At 34.6% G+C, this 17296-nt stretch overlaps 1 protein-coding gene across 5 annotated transcripts in view; it reads left to right on the top strand.

Annotated features, from left to right (window-relative positions):
• Positions 1-17296, top strand: part of LOC128674194 (chondroadherin-like) — a 236589-nt gene that overhangs the window by 75390 nt on the left and 143903 nt on the right. For all 5 annotated transcript variants that reach the window (XM_053752646.2, XM_053752610.2, XM_053752636.2 and 2 more), the window contains one exon: positions 13568-13624. In XM_053752646.2, the coding sequence (XP_053608621.1) occupies positions 13568-13624 (57 nt within the window). The remainder of the gene's footprint in view (positions 1-13567; positions 13625-17296) is intronic.

Raw genomic sequence — 17296 nt, 5'->3', positions numbered from 1 at the left:
TAAATATGTCATAAATGTCCAATTTTCTTTATAGTTAGAAGAAATTGTAATATACTCATTTGACCCTTGCGTAATATGCTGGCCCTAAAATCCTTACATTATTTTTTTGCGCTCCTCATCGCCCCATATTTTATCCAATAGTACACAATAGGCATGTTTGTTGCCAAAGCCTTTTTCCTTATTGGTTGTATTTATGGCAGATATCTAATAATACAATTGCCTTTGACGTCACACCTTGTATTAGGATTTCTGGCTCCTTTTTCGCTTCCAATTTTCGCGCGCAATTTGGGGCCGCCGAATGTTATGTAATACACGAGTCTTTACTTACAGCCCCTTCATGTAATGGTTCTTCCTCTGTTTTTCTAGTTCGGTGTGCGAGTTGTTAATGTAACGTCTATTTTCTTATTATTTTTCATCTTCTTTTAAACTTCACTTATTTTCCGTCCTACCGTCCTAAATTAACAAGCTTTATTTTGTGCTGCGAATTAACACACTCATCGCTCGGTTAAACATTTTCAATGTTTTCGTTTTTGTATTTTAATTTTAAAGCTCTTTCAATATCAATTACTATATTACTAAAAAACTTTGTTGTTTTTTATAAATCATCAATGGAAAAGGTTGCACGGATGGTGAGGCATAAAATTTAAATCAGAACACCACACGTCAAAATGTTTATAAAATTACAGCCCCCAAATTGTTTCGCGTTGGTGTTTGCAGGTGTCAAATCAAATTATTTATGACGGATTTTCTCCCCGCAACACCTGAGCTGGGGTGCCCACGCTCGCTCTTTATTAGCGGGATAATTCCACAATTATGACGCTAATTCTTTGTTTGATCAGCATTTTACAGCGTCCTTTTGTTTAATTTATCTTTTGTATTTAATTGCTGAAATTTAGGTGCTAATGCCCAATCCATATTTAGGTTGTTTGAACTTAAACGTTAATTAATTACACATTTTATTTGAACGTGCCATAAGTAAAAGCAAATTTAGGCGATTTCTCGCCAATAAAGAAAGTACACAGCAGCTAAATGAAAAAAGATACCTGATTCACTTATATAGAAGCAATGTTACTAAAATGTGAAAAATATTCTAATATACCAAACAAAATAACGCTTACGTCTATCTTTACGCACCATGTAACGGAGTCCACAAAGTGTATCATCACTTTGATAGACATAATACGGCAAAACGTGACGGATTTAAGACTATCAGATACATACAGCAATCATTGTCCGCCTTTATCCGCCACTAACTGCTTTAATCCGCTTACAACCGGCTCGCGCAAGACATCAAGCGATAATTATAGTGCGGCAATTATTATTTAGTGACCCCTTTTTATGAATTATCGTGGCCTATGTGAAAGTATGAGTTTAATTTGTTTGAAAGTGTCGTGGAATAAAGACATTATCCTATTTTTTTAAATAGTATTCAATCGACATATGGCATATTTTTTATTTTGGGTAATTGCAATATCAATCGACCCAAATAGCATGGCGTCGGAAATAAAATAATTCCTATACATGTTTCTTTGCTGTTTTTCAAGCAGAAATTTGAATACAGAAAGAAAATGTGAATGTTTTCATGTGTCAAAGAAATATCATATTTCAATCTAAGGTTTCGGAAAATATTACCTATGTACATTTAGCATTTGTCGGTAATGTGATGAAATGAATCGCGTTTTCAATGATAAAAGGTATGGGTTACTTTTTTTGATATGTTTTTATTTTATGTGTTACTTTTATCCATCGATAGGATCAGGTAGATCAATCGCTGGGCAAAAATACCTGAACAACGATGCTCCGAAATCAAATTAACCTAAGTGAAATTTTTATGTGTATTTTAATATTATCGTAGTGTGCTCTCACGATCATGGTAATCAGTAAAGATATGGATTTTTACATGCGTAGATTATATGATCATCACAACTAGTATAATTATTATATTATGTTCTAACAAAGACGACAGTGGGACATAATGTCTATTTAGTAACTTAGTAGTAATAAAAATATCTAGGATAGCTTCTTTTCTGCTATATTTCCTACTAGATGTTCTAGATTTTGAGTGGTAATTTTGAGATAAAATATAGCTTATAGCAATCTTGGATAATGTACCTTTCTAATGGTGAAAGAATTTTTGAAATCGGTTCGGTAGTTTCGTAGATTGCCCGCCTACATTACGGATCAAGAATCGGGCATATGGGGATTGGCATTAAAAACGGTTATTTGGTATGCAAACTGGAAAACAAATGTCTGAAATACGTAAATAAAGAATGGGAACGATCACAATAATCACCATCAAGCAATGTAACGCGATACAAGGCAAAAATCCTTAGAATTTCGCGCCCCTTCTGACGCGTGTCGAGTCAACGCCGATTAGTATCCGAGGCGGAAGGCTGATGTCGTCGCCAGGGTTGCCAACTGTCAAAAAAATCCCAATGCCAACTAATATTATAAATGCGAAAGTAAGTTTATTTGTTACCTCTTCACGCATTATCTACTGAACCGATTTTTATGAAATTTGGTAAACGGCTAGAAAATAACCTGGAATAACACAGCGAAGCCCCGGGCCGCAGCTGGTATTTGATAAATATTCATCTTTTTGCCCGTAGCTCCACCCGCTCACTATGCGTTATCTATTCCAAATTTTGTTAAAATCAACCCTACATTTTAGCCGTGAAAACGAGACAGAAAATAAAAAAAAAAACAGACAGACTTTCACATTTATAATAGTAGTATGTAACAGTAGTACATTTCATAGCTGAGTTGATAGTTACCAAACCCGTAAAGTTATAAAGCAAAACCGAATTTATTTTTAATGTTTTTGAAGAGTTTTATGACACTAATTAATAATTGCAATTGTTACCATTGTTTCGTGTTATATAACTATACCGTGATAATTAAATACAAGCATAGCTTGTAGCTGTTATATATATTCTCTCTATTATATTGTCGTCTATTTAATGTCTATTTATTTTTAAATCGTTGCTTTCGTTGTTGTTGTTAAAATTGGATTTTGTTTCGTCAGCTGCATTTGTCGAGTTGGAAAGAAATAAACTGCCAAAATTTGATTGTTGGCAACCCTATCCCGCACACACGAGCAGTGCCTACTAGTCCAATCTCGTGTTGAAGCCGTTACAATACAATTTACATTGAGTAAGACAATGCTCCTGTCATAATAATGAATATATGTCCGATGGCTTGCTGTTGTCGCAAGTCCAATTCAAGGTTGGACTTTGAGTTGAACTGTTGTCTTACTACAAATTTTACTTCGTAAAACTGGTATTTCAATAGTCATACTGCTTGATTTAACTCCACCTGAAACAAAATCGTTCAGGTCTTTTTACCCGACTGCATCTAAGGGATTCTCGACGTATATATATATTTTTCTAAAAAACTACAGTACATACTTTAAACCCAAGTTCCAAATTTACCTGAATGTTGACTACCTACACCAATCATGTTATGTGAACTTTTTTAATTAAAAGAAATTTGATGTAAAATCAAATTTAAATATTTCGTCGAAAATGAAAAAGGACATTAAAATAAAGACGCTTACAGCCAAATCCGAAGTGATATCTGAAATATCTGAAAGGAAAATTAGACGCAGACGTAACTCACAATCCATCGTAATTCGTAACATCTTCGATACGAATTATTGTGTTTTCACTCGCTGCCATCCTCTATATCACGTTTACGGATCGCGAAGCTCTTGGGAACATTCGTGTGATACAAAAACTGCGCCCCGTGAGGACGAGAGGTTTTGATATCGTGAGACAAGGAAGTCAATATTTTTTCCGGCCAGTATCAAAAAAGGAAAAATCTTTGTTGTAGCCATATTATATTTTTTACTAGTGACAGCTTTTTTATTTTTTCTGCCGTTCACTGGATAACTGCATTAATAATGGCTATTTGGGCTTAGATCCATTTGCCTTTCCATATGGATAAACTAAAACAAAAAAATACAGTAATGGTTATTTTTTTACGATGTTTATTTGAATGTAGAATGCTTCAATAATACAGCCAGCACGGTTGCCGGATGAGAAAATCGAACGCTGCCTTTTTAAAACCTAATGTTGTCTTTGCCTATAAATTCTTTTTTTTTTCTTGACAGCTCGATTCGAGCATCGCTGAAAAATCGATTCTGCTTAGCATGCAAGCCCGGTCGGCCTGCGTCTGGCTTACAGAATCGTATATACGGTTCGGTTACGAGCGTGTACCAATGCCAAACTTTTATACTCTTGCCAAGTTGTTTTCCCGGCTTGTTTTTAAATAAAATGAAATTCAGAATAGATGCAATCTCCCGTTGTCAGATGCGGCGTCGGTTTTTCGAATACCTGAACTACAGTCGCCAGTTACCGACAATATATTTTCCGTGTGGACATAAATTTGTGAAATGGAAAATTTCGCAGCTCATACCTTCGCAATAACAACTACGCGTCTCTATTTTCTGTGAACGTTTCGTACAGTATATTCGAGGGTATCGGCAAACAATGTTTATTGAAAACGTCGTGATAAAATTTGCTAAAATCTCCATTTTATTCACCGGCTTTTATCTGATAAAAGTAAATAATAATATGGTTGAAATGAGCGACGATTTTCGTAGCTTCAATATTGATTTGTTCGGCATATTTACCTACAAAGCTAATTAACGTATTCATTGAGAAGTGAAAATTCTCTGCGAATTCCATTAGCTGATTTTCATTAGGCAATTTCATCTAAAACCGGTGCTTAATCGATTTAGCTGCAATTCGATAAATTGGAATCGGAATCAATCATATTACTGCAAAGACGGAACTCATCTAAATATCTGATTGCAAGTCCAATATTCGAATCCAATCGGCTAGTTTCTTTCGAAGCAATCTGGTTAATTTGATTGGTTTAGTTTGGTCTACATTATCAATTCATCGTCGCGTGTTAAAGGGAGGTTTATCATTAATGTTGATATATATTCGGATTTACAAAATTTCAATGAAGCGGTATCTCTGGACCCTATTAGAATATGTTTTTGTTTGTTTGTAACAACTTTATTGGACGAAAATAAGCACATAAATTAATACAAGAAAGGTACATGTAAAACACCGGACCTATCCTATGCAGGGATCTCTTATAGACAACCGGCGATTGAGAGGATATGTATATAGTAACATGCAAATAGATTTACATTAAAATCGAAAATATTTTCCTATTAAAATTGCTGAATGTCTAACCCAAAAACAATCAAATTGGAAGTATAACAAAATATCTCACAATGTCTATGGTCTAATCATAAGATTTATCTTATATGTACTAATATATATATAATGTACTTATATGTACTAATATACTCTACTATATATACTAATACCGTAAATAATTATCATGATTATAGATGTAATATGCTATACTAATATTACATTACAAATTACATTCGTAATTACTCGGATAATCCCGAGAAATTGTAAACTAGAACTACAGCCGAGACTAGATAATGGTCAAATAGGTACAGGCGTACTGCATGATAAGTTGCATTCATAGACCTTTATGCCTCCTTATAATAAGGGCGAATTTGCAATGAATTTAAGTATGTATACATGCGTTTGACTGTACTTAAGATAGCAACATCGTTCCATTGACCGTAATGCGTATAATGTGGAACTTGGAACAGTCTGAAGTGAATTATCATTTTTAACCCCCGACGCAAAAACAGGGGTGTTACAAGTTTGACCGTTAAGTGTGTATCTGTCTATTTGTCTGTGTACATGGCACCATAGCACATCAAATGGTGAACCGATTTGGATGAGGTTGCTAGCTAATTTCTATGCGGTGGTTCTTATATATTTTTGATGAAATTCGGTGGCTAACCATTCAAAAGTTGTAGCGAAATGATTATTAAAAGTTTAATTTCTCTAACAAATAAACTTGTTATCTATATGGATTAAAGACATCTTCAATTCAAATTTAATCTGTTTCACATTAAGAGAAATGTCTCATTTTTCCGTTATGCTCAGTCTCTCGACGGATCAACGCATAACAACGTAGAAATTGTATGAAGTTTCGACGTCTACGCACGTCGGTGTCAAATATATACAAAACAAAGGAGCAGCGACTTTTAAATTGCATTACGAGTACATTTTGTGACGTATGCCATTTTTGACACGGGACCTGTCAATATTTTTTATATGATAAATATTGATAGGTTTTTTTTATCGGTGTTGAAAGTGACATACTTACTTCGTTTTTGTGCACTTGGACTAAGATAAAGTATACATAAGTATTTAATATCTCATTTTGTAAGCTTATATAAATATGCATGCGTTAGATATTCAGCAATTCTTTGCTCACAACCGCACAACTTTTTTTTTGTGTCATTCCTGGACAAACAACAAACAAAATTAGAATGCAAAATTCTATTTTACCCAAAAAAAAAAAACCTTCTACCACTATGCTAAAGAGTTGTTGTAGTATTGTTACATGTAAAACAAAGTCTCTACAAACTACTGTTTCTTAAATGATAACCTGTCGAAAAATCTGTGTGAATCATTGTCAAAATATAATCGCTGGTCATTGACCCGACCCCAAACGTCAATTAAAGATGATCTGAATCTCATTGGTTGGATAATGGTATACCCACTGGACCTTCCAGATTCGACCTAAAACCACTCACAAAGACTATAACAAGGTGACTTTTGGCAGAATGCAAATGTATAATTTTGTGCATAGTGCAAATTTGGTGTTTACGTCTCAACGTCGTGTCGATTCGCAGTGACACGCAGATAACCAATCACAGTGCGCCACTAGGACGCAACGACAACCACGCCGCAATGTGATTGGTTCGTTGCGTCTGACCCTAAAAATCTGACTTCTACCAAAAACGTAGTACTCAGATACCATTGGCACCTATTACAATCCTTTTTTGAAACTTTGGCTACTTGATGATTTTTATCATCTACTCTAGGTGAATAAGATCTATGGTAGTCAGGTCGAATGATGAAGATCCAGTAGGTACTAGACAGGCATAATTAACGCCGCTGCGCATACGCATAACGGGATCGTGACTAGGTTATTATAACTGACTGGATTTAGTGCTTAGAACCGTTAGTACGCCGATGGGTTTTTGCAATGCAAAATGTATTTAGATTGCAAAATTTGATTTATAAAGTATAAAATTTTATCTCTGAAACATATAAAGATCTTTTTATTTCTTAAACTACGCTAATATTACTAGCCGTTTTGTTACATCCTACTAATATTAAAAGTGCGAAAGTTTATGAGGATGTACTCGTATGTGTTAAACACATATACGTGGTATTAAACATAAAACATTTTGATTTAAGTGCAATGTAATTTTGTAAAATGTAATTTTTTGATTTCTAATAAATACATTCTTATTTTGATCATTATTATTCTTCATTCTCAGACTGTGTTATTATTGCTAGCACTGGTGTCAGATTTTATTCAAAACGTCTCGATTCGACGACCTCCGTGGCTTAATGGTCATCATGCCGGACTGCTACTGTGGAGGTCCCGGGTTCGAATCCCGGTCAGGTCAACATGAAAAATGATATTTTTCAGATTGATCTGGGTCTTGGATGTTTATCTATATATGTGTATGTTATAGAATATAGTATCGTTGAGTTAGTATCCCATAACACAAGTTTCGAACTTACTTTGGGGCTAACTCAATCTGTGTCATTTGTCCCTATTTATTTATTTATTTATATTTGTCTAAAAGCATCTCTTATATCTTTTACGACCTACCTACAGACCTACCGACATCTGGTAGCAAGTAGTCGCGTATACACTAACAAAAATAATTAATTAATTAAAAAATAAATACTCAACTCTGGCCACATAGCAACTGCATTATAATTAAAAAAAAAAAACACGAGACGGCGTGAGTAGCGTTTAATTTAAACATTTGTAGGAGGCAAAAGTGGACAGGCGACTTGTCCGTATAATAATGTATGAATCAGCCAGGTGGGATGAGACAACCCGCTATGCAGAGACCGGTAAATGGTTGGCTTAAGTCAGAAGAGATTTGTTACAAAATATATCAAACAATATTATACAAAATCTAACATTAGCCGATTTGTTAAAAACGTAGCTTTCGTCATAACAACTCGGAACAACAGACATTGAGCTCTGTTTAACTTTTTATTATCGTAAAACATTTCTGCATCTTGGTCTGTTGTCTCTTCAATTGTTTTGCGTTCACTTTTAATAGAAAATATGTATTTTATATAAATATGCTATTCGTTAATGATGTATGTAAGAAGTGAAAGTTTAGCTTTAGCTTGAGATAAATATTTAGATTATTTTAAGAACATAAATCATATCGAAACATGCAAATGTATATGGAAAATTAATAGTTAATTTTACGTGCGATATAGTCGCTTCATTTTCCATATAAATAACGTTGTTGATACGATTGTGTTCTCGCAAATCTCGTGCTAGCCGCACTGAAACTACATCAACTACATCTAATACGAAATTCTGTGACTTGTACCATACCACATTGTCAAGTTGTCGAGAGTCCCTCAGATCAAGATAAGACGGATTTGTGTGTTTTTTACTACTTACGTCGCGGATGATCAATGTTTGTATGTCTTTGCTTTATTATTTACCATCTGTGGGAAATCTTTAACGGAGTTTACCTTTTACATATTCATTCAATATTGGATGGTAAACGATTTGAAGAAGAATTTTCTCCATTATTGAACTATTCCAAATAAAAATTTTTGATCGAGTGAGAGAAGCGAGCTAGGTCTACAAATCAAATACATTTTTGCACGTATGCCGTAACGCGGTACCTTCCGAATCGTTGGTCTGATTTTGATGAAATTTAAAAGGTATGTATGTACTGTACAAGGGATATATGTACTGTCAATATAATTTTTAACTTCGTGGGGCAACAAAATCATTTAAGTCGTTTTTATTTTGTAAAAATTTATTGTGTTCGCGAGGTCTAAGTACGCTGTGAACAACTAGTATTTTTCATGTGTCTCATCAAAAAAATAATAATAATAATGGGGCTAAAAAAATAAAGTCTACGGTTAGCGTAAAAAAAATTGTTGCCATTGAATTTGAAAGATTTGACTATGATTTTACAACCGGCCGCTCGCCTGGCGTCAAACCTCTATGCGTACAAGACCCCAAAGTTACAACCCCATAAAGTTGGGCATGTAAACTTTGTACACTGGCTCCACTCTCCACGGGCTCACAAACAAAATAATTACCTACCATCATTGGTCTTGACAAAGTTGCAGAAAATGCTAAAAGGCTTAGTTCACAACGGGCACAACCTACCGCCTATTTTTTTTTCCCCTGAAGTTATTGAGCGCAAACCGCAAAAACATACAAAATAATGACAGCATGTATCGCGGGTCCGATGGATACAAACACAGAACATAAACACAACACACCCAGAACGGCAGACGAATTTGTAATCACATTTGCAAATATTTGCCCGCGCTGGAAATTTATTTATTTATTCTCTATGACGTATTCTATTTTTATACATTTATAACCAACACAATATAACAGCAATCAATTATTTACGTTACAACTTATACGACATAACACTGCAACCTCTGAGAATTACACCCGGGACCTCCGTCTGAGGGGCGTGATGTCTTTTTTAAACTTTTGTGGTGGCGTAGTGGTGTACACCACAAAAAAATTAAGAAACCCCTACTCCGAAGTTGCTGGCATCCTCTCTCATCTGACAAAAGAGCAGACTGTTTCCAAACGTGTGAAAACACATATTGTAAACATATAAGAACACTCTCGATTAAATTCTCTTTCACATAAAAAAAAAAAACTAGCTAAAAACTTATAACTCCTTCTGTCGTCGGAAGTTAAAAATTGAAGTTTAACAAAATTCGACACCAGTGGTAGCAATACTAGATAGGAAATAAATAAATCTAAGTTTCCCATCATCATCAATTAATTTAAGAACTTTATTCTTGTCGGTGGAGAATTTTCCATCTAATTCTGTCATCAGCCATTGATTTCACCTCCCTACACGACACGATCTCTGCCTTCTCTTTTATTTCATCCAGGAATGCCCTTCTTGGTTTTCCTTTTCCTCTTCTTGCTTCGATGTTTCCTTCAATCAGATATTTCATAAAGTTGTGTCGTTTCGTATAAGGCGGCCAAACATCTTTCCCCTTCTTGTCTCTGTTGCTTTTAATAACGTTCTTCTTCTCTCTTTGATCTTGTCTAGTACTTCTTCATTTGTTTTCTTATCTGTCCAATTAATTATCTCCATAAGTTTCCCATAGTATTACCATAATGTTTGACTGGCTTTCCATAGTGTGTGCATATCCTTACAAGCCCTTGCGTGCTAGGCTTACTCTTGGTAAGAATCCTACCCTTCAACCCTTCTAATACCGCAGGCGTTTTGTGTACAGTCAAACTATGTTTTTTTTTTTTCTAATTCGTCACATAAGCTATTTATTGAGTCGGTCGGTCGGTCAGGAAAGTTGATTTAATTATTTTAGTAATATTGATTTTAAATTGTTGTATTATACTAACATTATGCGGATAAATGTCTGAAATGAAAATTTGTAGATATATATTGTTTTATTGATAAAACGAATCAATACTAAGTTTGTATTGTATCGCTGTTCCGGTAGACTTGAACACAGAAACGGGCGCAACACATCCAAACCGAAAATATTTGTGATCGTAGGTACAAATATTTACCTGCGCTGGGAATCGAACTCAGATACGCCTCCAGATAGCGTGGCGGCCAATACGCCTATTATATTACTTTTATTTTATTTCATTATTACAGTCATCAATGTACAGTCGCCCGCGTTTCAAGTTACCCTGCATGGATCTTAATGCCGTGGTAATAGAGGCGAATTTGCAATGAATTTAGGTAGGCTTATGTACCGTCGAGTGTACCAGAAACATAATTTTTCGCTTAAGCACCAAAACGTTGCTTTGTTAAAAACACGTAGAACTCATTAAGCCAACAGAAAGTCACAGCTTAAGATTTACACGGTATGAAAATAACTTACATACATTTTGTATCATAGAGAGTAAATTACTAGAGAGCGCGCCTCACAACTAATTATGGCATACTTAGCGTATCAAAACGGTTAAATTTATACTACTAATACAACTACGTCACTGATGCAGGACTATCTGTGACGTCATATAGGTATTTTAATGGTGGGACACGCATGGCATTATAGTGTGACCTTATTGGTAACTGAGTTCTTCTATTATAAATTGATCAATCAATCATTTACTTATTTGTAATAACACTATGTTTTGCCTCCAGTAAGACGCAACAAAAGGAATATAATCTTACAAAGACCTTTTTCATATCAACCAATTTTTATTTGGAGACAGTTTATAATTTAACTAGCTTTTGCCCACAACTTCGTATTTGAGTAAAAATCCGTTTCCCGTGGGAATTTCAGGAAATCCCTTCTTAATGCTCCCCTACACTGTCCTAGGAACCTACACACGAAATTTCAGCTTTCTACGCCCAGTAGTTTCGGCTGTGCTTTGTCTAGCTGTCAGTCAGTCACTCAGTAACGCAAGAGTTTTATATATATAAATGTAGATTTTAAAAAACTTGCTTAATACAACTGTTTAATACTCTAATACATGTATTAAATTGAAACTTTCGCGTTTCATTATTAATTGTAAGTAATTAATAATGAACTTAAAATTAGTTGTATAAAAACTATTATGCTTACTTATGTGTTCATGGAAATGATAATAAAAAGACAATCGTACAAAACATAAAAGTAGTGGAGAATTGACAACTTCGCTTTATTGTCGGAGGTCTGCGCAGAAAATTAAAAGTAATGGGTGCAGCATAATAAAAGTACGGATCTTCACTAGATTGCGCGCGCTCTAGAAACGCAACACTCACTCTGTCTCCCGTTCCCATACAAATTTCATTTGCATAATATGGCATTTGTTGAGACCAGCGACCCCGTTCAGCGATTATGTCGGTTAAGCAATACTGTTCGAGGTCACTTCATGATTGGTCGGCATTTATTTGATTAGTAAATAATAAGATAAGCAATAAAATCAAAATTAAATAAATACTTTAAAATACCGTACGCAATTTATGGTAAATATATATTAAGTATCATACATAATTCAATTAATTTATTTTTGGTTTGACTTTTAAGCTATGCAATGAAGTTGAAATAAAATAATATTTTTGAAACGCTGCACTACTTTTTATCCCGAAATTCCCACGGGACCGAATCACAGGTGCGTAGCAAATATACTGTATACCATATATGTAATATTAGCCGATTATCCAACTCGTATGGTAGACCAAACATATAGACTTTATGTCTTAAAAACACTCTAATTAAACTGTAAGAATTTTCTTTGATACTTAATTAATTAAGCCCTTGTAAAACCGTCCTAAATTCAGTTAATTATTTATTATGCGAAAATATATATAAAGAAATAAACAGCACAAAGCAAGCAGCGCATTCATCACATCAAGTGAAAGAATTCGCATCCCATTCAGGCCCCGGGGCTAAAAGGGGCCTCAATTTGCGTACATTTTTCAGAACAGCGGCCGAGCAATATTCCGTGATGAATAGTCCACAAGGTTCCGTATCTATGAGGCATTAGAACAGGGGCACAACCCGATCGGGGCTACTTCGTCCTACTAAATATAAAAAAAACGCGAAATTTCTTTGCACGATACTTAATCACTTACTTTAAAATTACTTCAAATTAAATTCAATAATAGTTACGTTATTATACAAATTATCTATCTATATTTAAACACGGTTGGAATATTATCTGGAATTGCACATTTAAAATGTACAGTCGACGGCTCATGAGCCTATCCAAATTCGCCGTTGTTACCGCGACATATAGATACATGCAGGGTTAATTGACGTGCAGTTGACAGTATTTTTATCCCAAATACTTACTGTAAATGCGAATTTTGTGAGGTATTTGCATTTTTTTTTATACATCGTTAGATGTTGGGACACAGGACGAATCGACTCGTGGTTGGAAACAAAATTTGACGTTTCTTCAAAGGAACTTCACAGGCACACATTAACCTATATATTTAAAACATTTCTGTGGTTATAAACTTCACGTTTTATTTAATATGTTTTTTTTTTAACTTTTCCATTATCTTTATCAAATTAAGAGAATTCGCCGCCCCCTTTTATTCCGTGCCCCGGTCAGAAGCCCCAGATTGGCTTGTATCCGCAAGAGTCCAAGGTCTGAAGTGCCGCGTCATTCTTTTTTATTGCTAGCTTTATTTTGTGCTAATGAGGCCCCCCAATGGTGGCCGCCCTGGGAACCCTTCCTGTATTAAGTCACTGGAAATTATGTTTGCTAATGAGAATAGATGGTCTCTCGTACATTGAACTGCACGTCGGAACATACACGAATCCTTACGCTGCGGTAATAGTGGCGAATTTGCAATGAATATGGTTATGTTGTTTGCTATTAACTTGGAAAGATGTTGACTCGGCAAAACGAAGTAGGACCTGCGTAGATTTGTAGATAATACTAATCTCTGATACGTACATTGTTATAAATAAAAATAAATAAATTATATTTTCATTATTTTCAGATATCTGCAGCATCCGCCTTTGAAATGAGATGGAGAACGAACCTTCAGATACGCAAAGTAAGAAAAGCAATTATTTTCATACACTTTTATATGCTGAACAAAGAATATAAATCTTTAAAGTATAATAATTATTAGTGTCACGTAGAATATTGACATTTGATATGTCGTGGTAAGGTACCTTCGGGAGCATAGAGATCTATAAAATTTCCCAAAACTCCCACGAGAACGGGAAAAATGATCGTTTTACGCGCGCAATAAGTCGGGAGCTAGTTCATATTTATTATATAACAGCTAAGTTCCGCGTGCGTGTATTCCTCTGCGATAAGTGGAAGTTCCAATGATCTGCATGTTCTAAAAGACACCCGTTCAAGTATTGTCTAATTTTTTTTTAAAATCGACCACTATATATATGTCTGTTCCAGAGAGGAACATACACGATTTTCATGCAAACTTCCAACACCCATTATAGGTTGGTTTAAAAAAATAGATAATATTTGAACGAGGGGTCTTTTAGTACATGCAGACCAAATTTCATCAAAATCGTCCGGCGGTTTAGTAGTGAAAGCGAAACAGACAAATTCGCAATTATAATAGATACAAGCATTGAAGTATGGATAGGCTTCTAAATAATTGTATGTGTAACACGTGACTTCGACTGACTAAAAGACCTGGAAATCAGGAGACCGAAATTTCAAGATTCATCTTCATAACATATCATATAACCCGGGTTATTAATATAAGCAAGCTGTTGACACATACCTTGAAGCGATCCGTCATGCAGCAGCCATTAATATACACTCGAATTTGACGACGTTATAATGACATATGACGTAATTTCAAGCTAGCTTTGATCACAGAATTAGTATTTCAGGGGTATAGTAATATAACTTGGCTTATTGTGGATATACTTGGAACCGATTTGGGCACATATAGTTACCAGTCTCGGCTTCGCTCGGCTAAAACTGTAATAAAAAGTAACCTATCTTACTTCTGAAGGTCTGTCTCTTCGCCAAATTTGTTTCGTCTGTCTCTTTACTAAATTTCATCAAAACCAGTCCTATAGTCTGTTATTGAAAGTTCTCTTCACGCTCTATCTACTCAACGTCTAAAAATTTTATAGAATGTTAATATTATAAAGGTTCAAAACCACTCGATTATACGAGTGAGCTTATCAAAAGAACTGCGAAAAGGATATTTTCCACTATATTTTCGTTAGTTAAGTGGTCATTCGAATCTATTTACAATAGTAACAGTATTCAATGTACAGTCAGAACAGAATAAATTTAGAATAACATTATACAGAGCACTCCCGGAGAACACTGAATCAATGAATGGGAGATTGTTTCGCGTTTTCTGGAGCACCCTTTTTATGTCGGTCATTTCTTGAATTGTCCGGGAAATGACCGTGTTTTGTCGTCCATTTTGAAATAAATGGCCGGTTTAATCTTTTTTTTTTTAATAGACGCTCGCGATTTTTTGTAATGTATACAAATAATATATCAGAGAAAGTTTTGATTTTTTTAAATTTTGTTTTATAGTTTTTTTTTTTTTAATTTCACACAAGTATACTTTTCGGAGCAATTTATAATGTGATACGTAACTTGAATATAAACTCTCTCTCATCTGAAAGTATTCTCAGTTTCTTCCTCAGCCGCAAAGCGTCGGTCGGAGCCTAGGATCCGCTTTCCTACTTTTTTATTTTCTTAAAAACTAACTATAGTTACTTAGATTCTAGTTATGTTGTACAAATTTTGTATATTGTAATATCTTCTACACTTTCGTAATAGTTAAAACAAAATGAATACAATAATTTTGATAAATTTATAGTCAAGTTTCCTCACTTAAACCACACTACACTTCTCAGAAAAAGTCTACAAATCATTTATTAATGGATTTCTTGCAGCAATATCAATTAAATGCTATTTTTAAATTACAATAAACACATTAACACTCAAGCCGACGTATAAGGACAGAAAATTCCACACAAAAACAATTGAACATCATCATCGTTGAGCCAATACAGACGACAAAAAATGGAGTAAAATTCGACGCGTGCGACTCGTTTCACGCAATGTGCATTATAATTTCTTTAGGAAGTGTCATTATTTTTATCTCTCTGATAAAATATATTTCAATTGATTTTTCCGATATTTTTTGACTGGAAGAGATTATCTAGTCCATACTTTTTAATTTTATTTTGGTCCTTCACATAAATATACATTGTTGTACTTTTTGTACGGTTGTTTATCTTATGCGCAATAAGATTTTGATTTGTATTGCATTCTTAAAATCTTCTTGGCGTTTTTATGCCCAACGTTGCATTTTTTTCTTCGAAGTATTCAGTCGTTTTTACAGTTAAGTATTTTAGTTGAAGCAGTGGTTGTTAACCGGTTAAACTTGTGAACCGAAAGGTCTCAGGTTCGAATCCTACCCATGTAAGTTTGTATACTAGGTTTATCCACATATCCACTTGCTTCCGGAGCAAGAAAACATCGTGAGGAAACCTGCACACGGGTTGGCATTGAGTGTATATACACGACTACTTCTCTGGACGGCGGTAGGTAGTCGTAAAAGTCATATCAGAAGCCTTTAGGCGATTGGAACAAAATCCGACACCAGTGCTAGCAATAAAACAGTTCATAAGAAGAAGACAGCCATTAAAGATTTGAGCGTCACGAAATTATTTTCAACCACTGGTTTTTTTTATTATTTAGGCTTTAGTTTAAGATGGTTGGTAAATAGAGATTTTCTTGGATTTGAGTTACAAAGAAAGCTTCAGGCCACATACTTTATTTATGTCATTTCACACGGCGCCTTTTGTGAATGGGGACAATAAGCAATTGAGTGTTTGCAATGTTGTATTGTGACCACAAACGCCAGAAATACAGGATTAGCGCCGGCCACGTGCAGAACAAATTGACAAGCTTTCAACTGCATGCAAAACGTAAATAACCCGATCCATAAACGTATTTATTTTCTTCATGTATTCAATGTTTTGAAACTTGCGATTCTGAATTTGAATTTAAAAACAGAAAATCAAACACCAACCTATTTACTACATAGCATAAAGGATATCTTGACATGCGGTCGCCTGTACAAATTATTGGCATTGAACATTATTTAAAATATTACTTTGAGATTTTTTTTAAACTTCCGCTATTGTCTTGTGCTTGTAGAAGGTAATCATTTACAATTACTAGCTTGATATCGTCAAGGACATGCATACCAAGTGAAAAAGTAGGGAAGCGGAGTCTAGACTCCAATGCATGACGGCTGAGGAATGAAACAGAAAATCGCTCTTATGGAGACAGAGAGGTCGCTAATTTGGCAAATCAAACAAAATTACTGATACATAAATAAATAAATGATTATTGACTAATAAATAAATGAGAAGAAGGACTATAATTAAATTTTATGAAAAATATTCATATAAAAAATGTGATTTGTGGTAACCGTATCGTTCGAATACGCCCTTGGTTAAGTTTCGACGTCTTTGCACGGAGTATTGAAATATTTTCTTCTTTTGTGTATTCACGTTCGAGTTTATATTTAGCTTCATTTCTTCTGTAATTACGTCTCCAGTTTTACGAGCTATCAGCTTACCTCGGCCCCGGGAAATTATCGTAAATGTTGGCAACACTCAAATTATTGTACACATGAAAAATTTTAAATTATGTCTCGACAAATAAGAGGTTTAGAGTATGTAATTTTCAATACTTAAGTAAGTTG

The sequence above is a fragment of the Plodia interpunctella genome, chromosome 1 (genome assembly GCF_027563975.2).
Source record: "Plodia interpunctella isolate USDA-ARS_2022_Savannah chromosome 1, ilPloInte3.2, whole genome shotgun sequence".
NCBI lineage: Eukaryota > Metazoa > Arthropoda > Insecta > Lepidoptera > Pyralidae > Plodia > Plodia interpunctella.
Note: the sequence above shows the minus strand (reverse complement) of the source record. Positions and strands in the feature narration are given on the sequence as shown.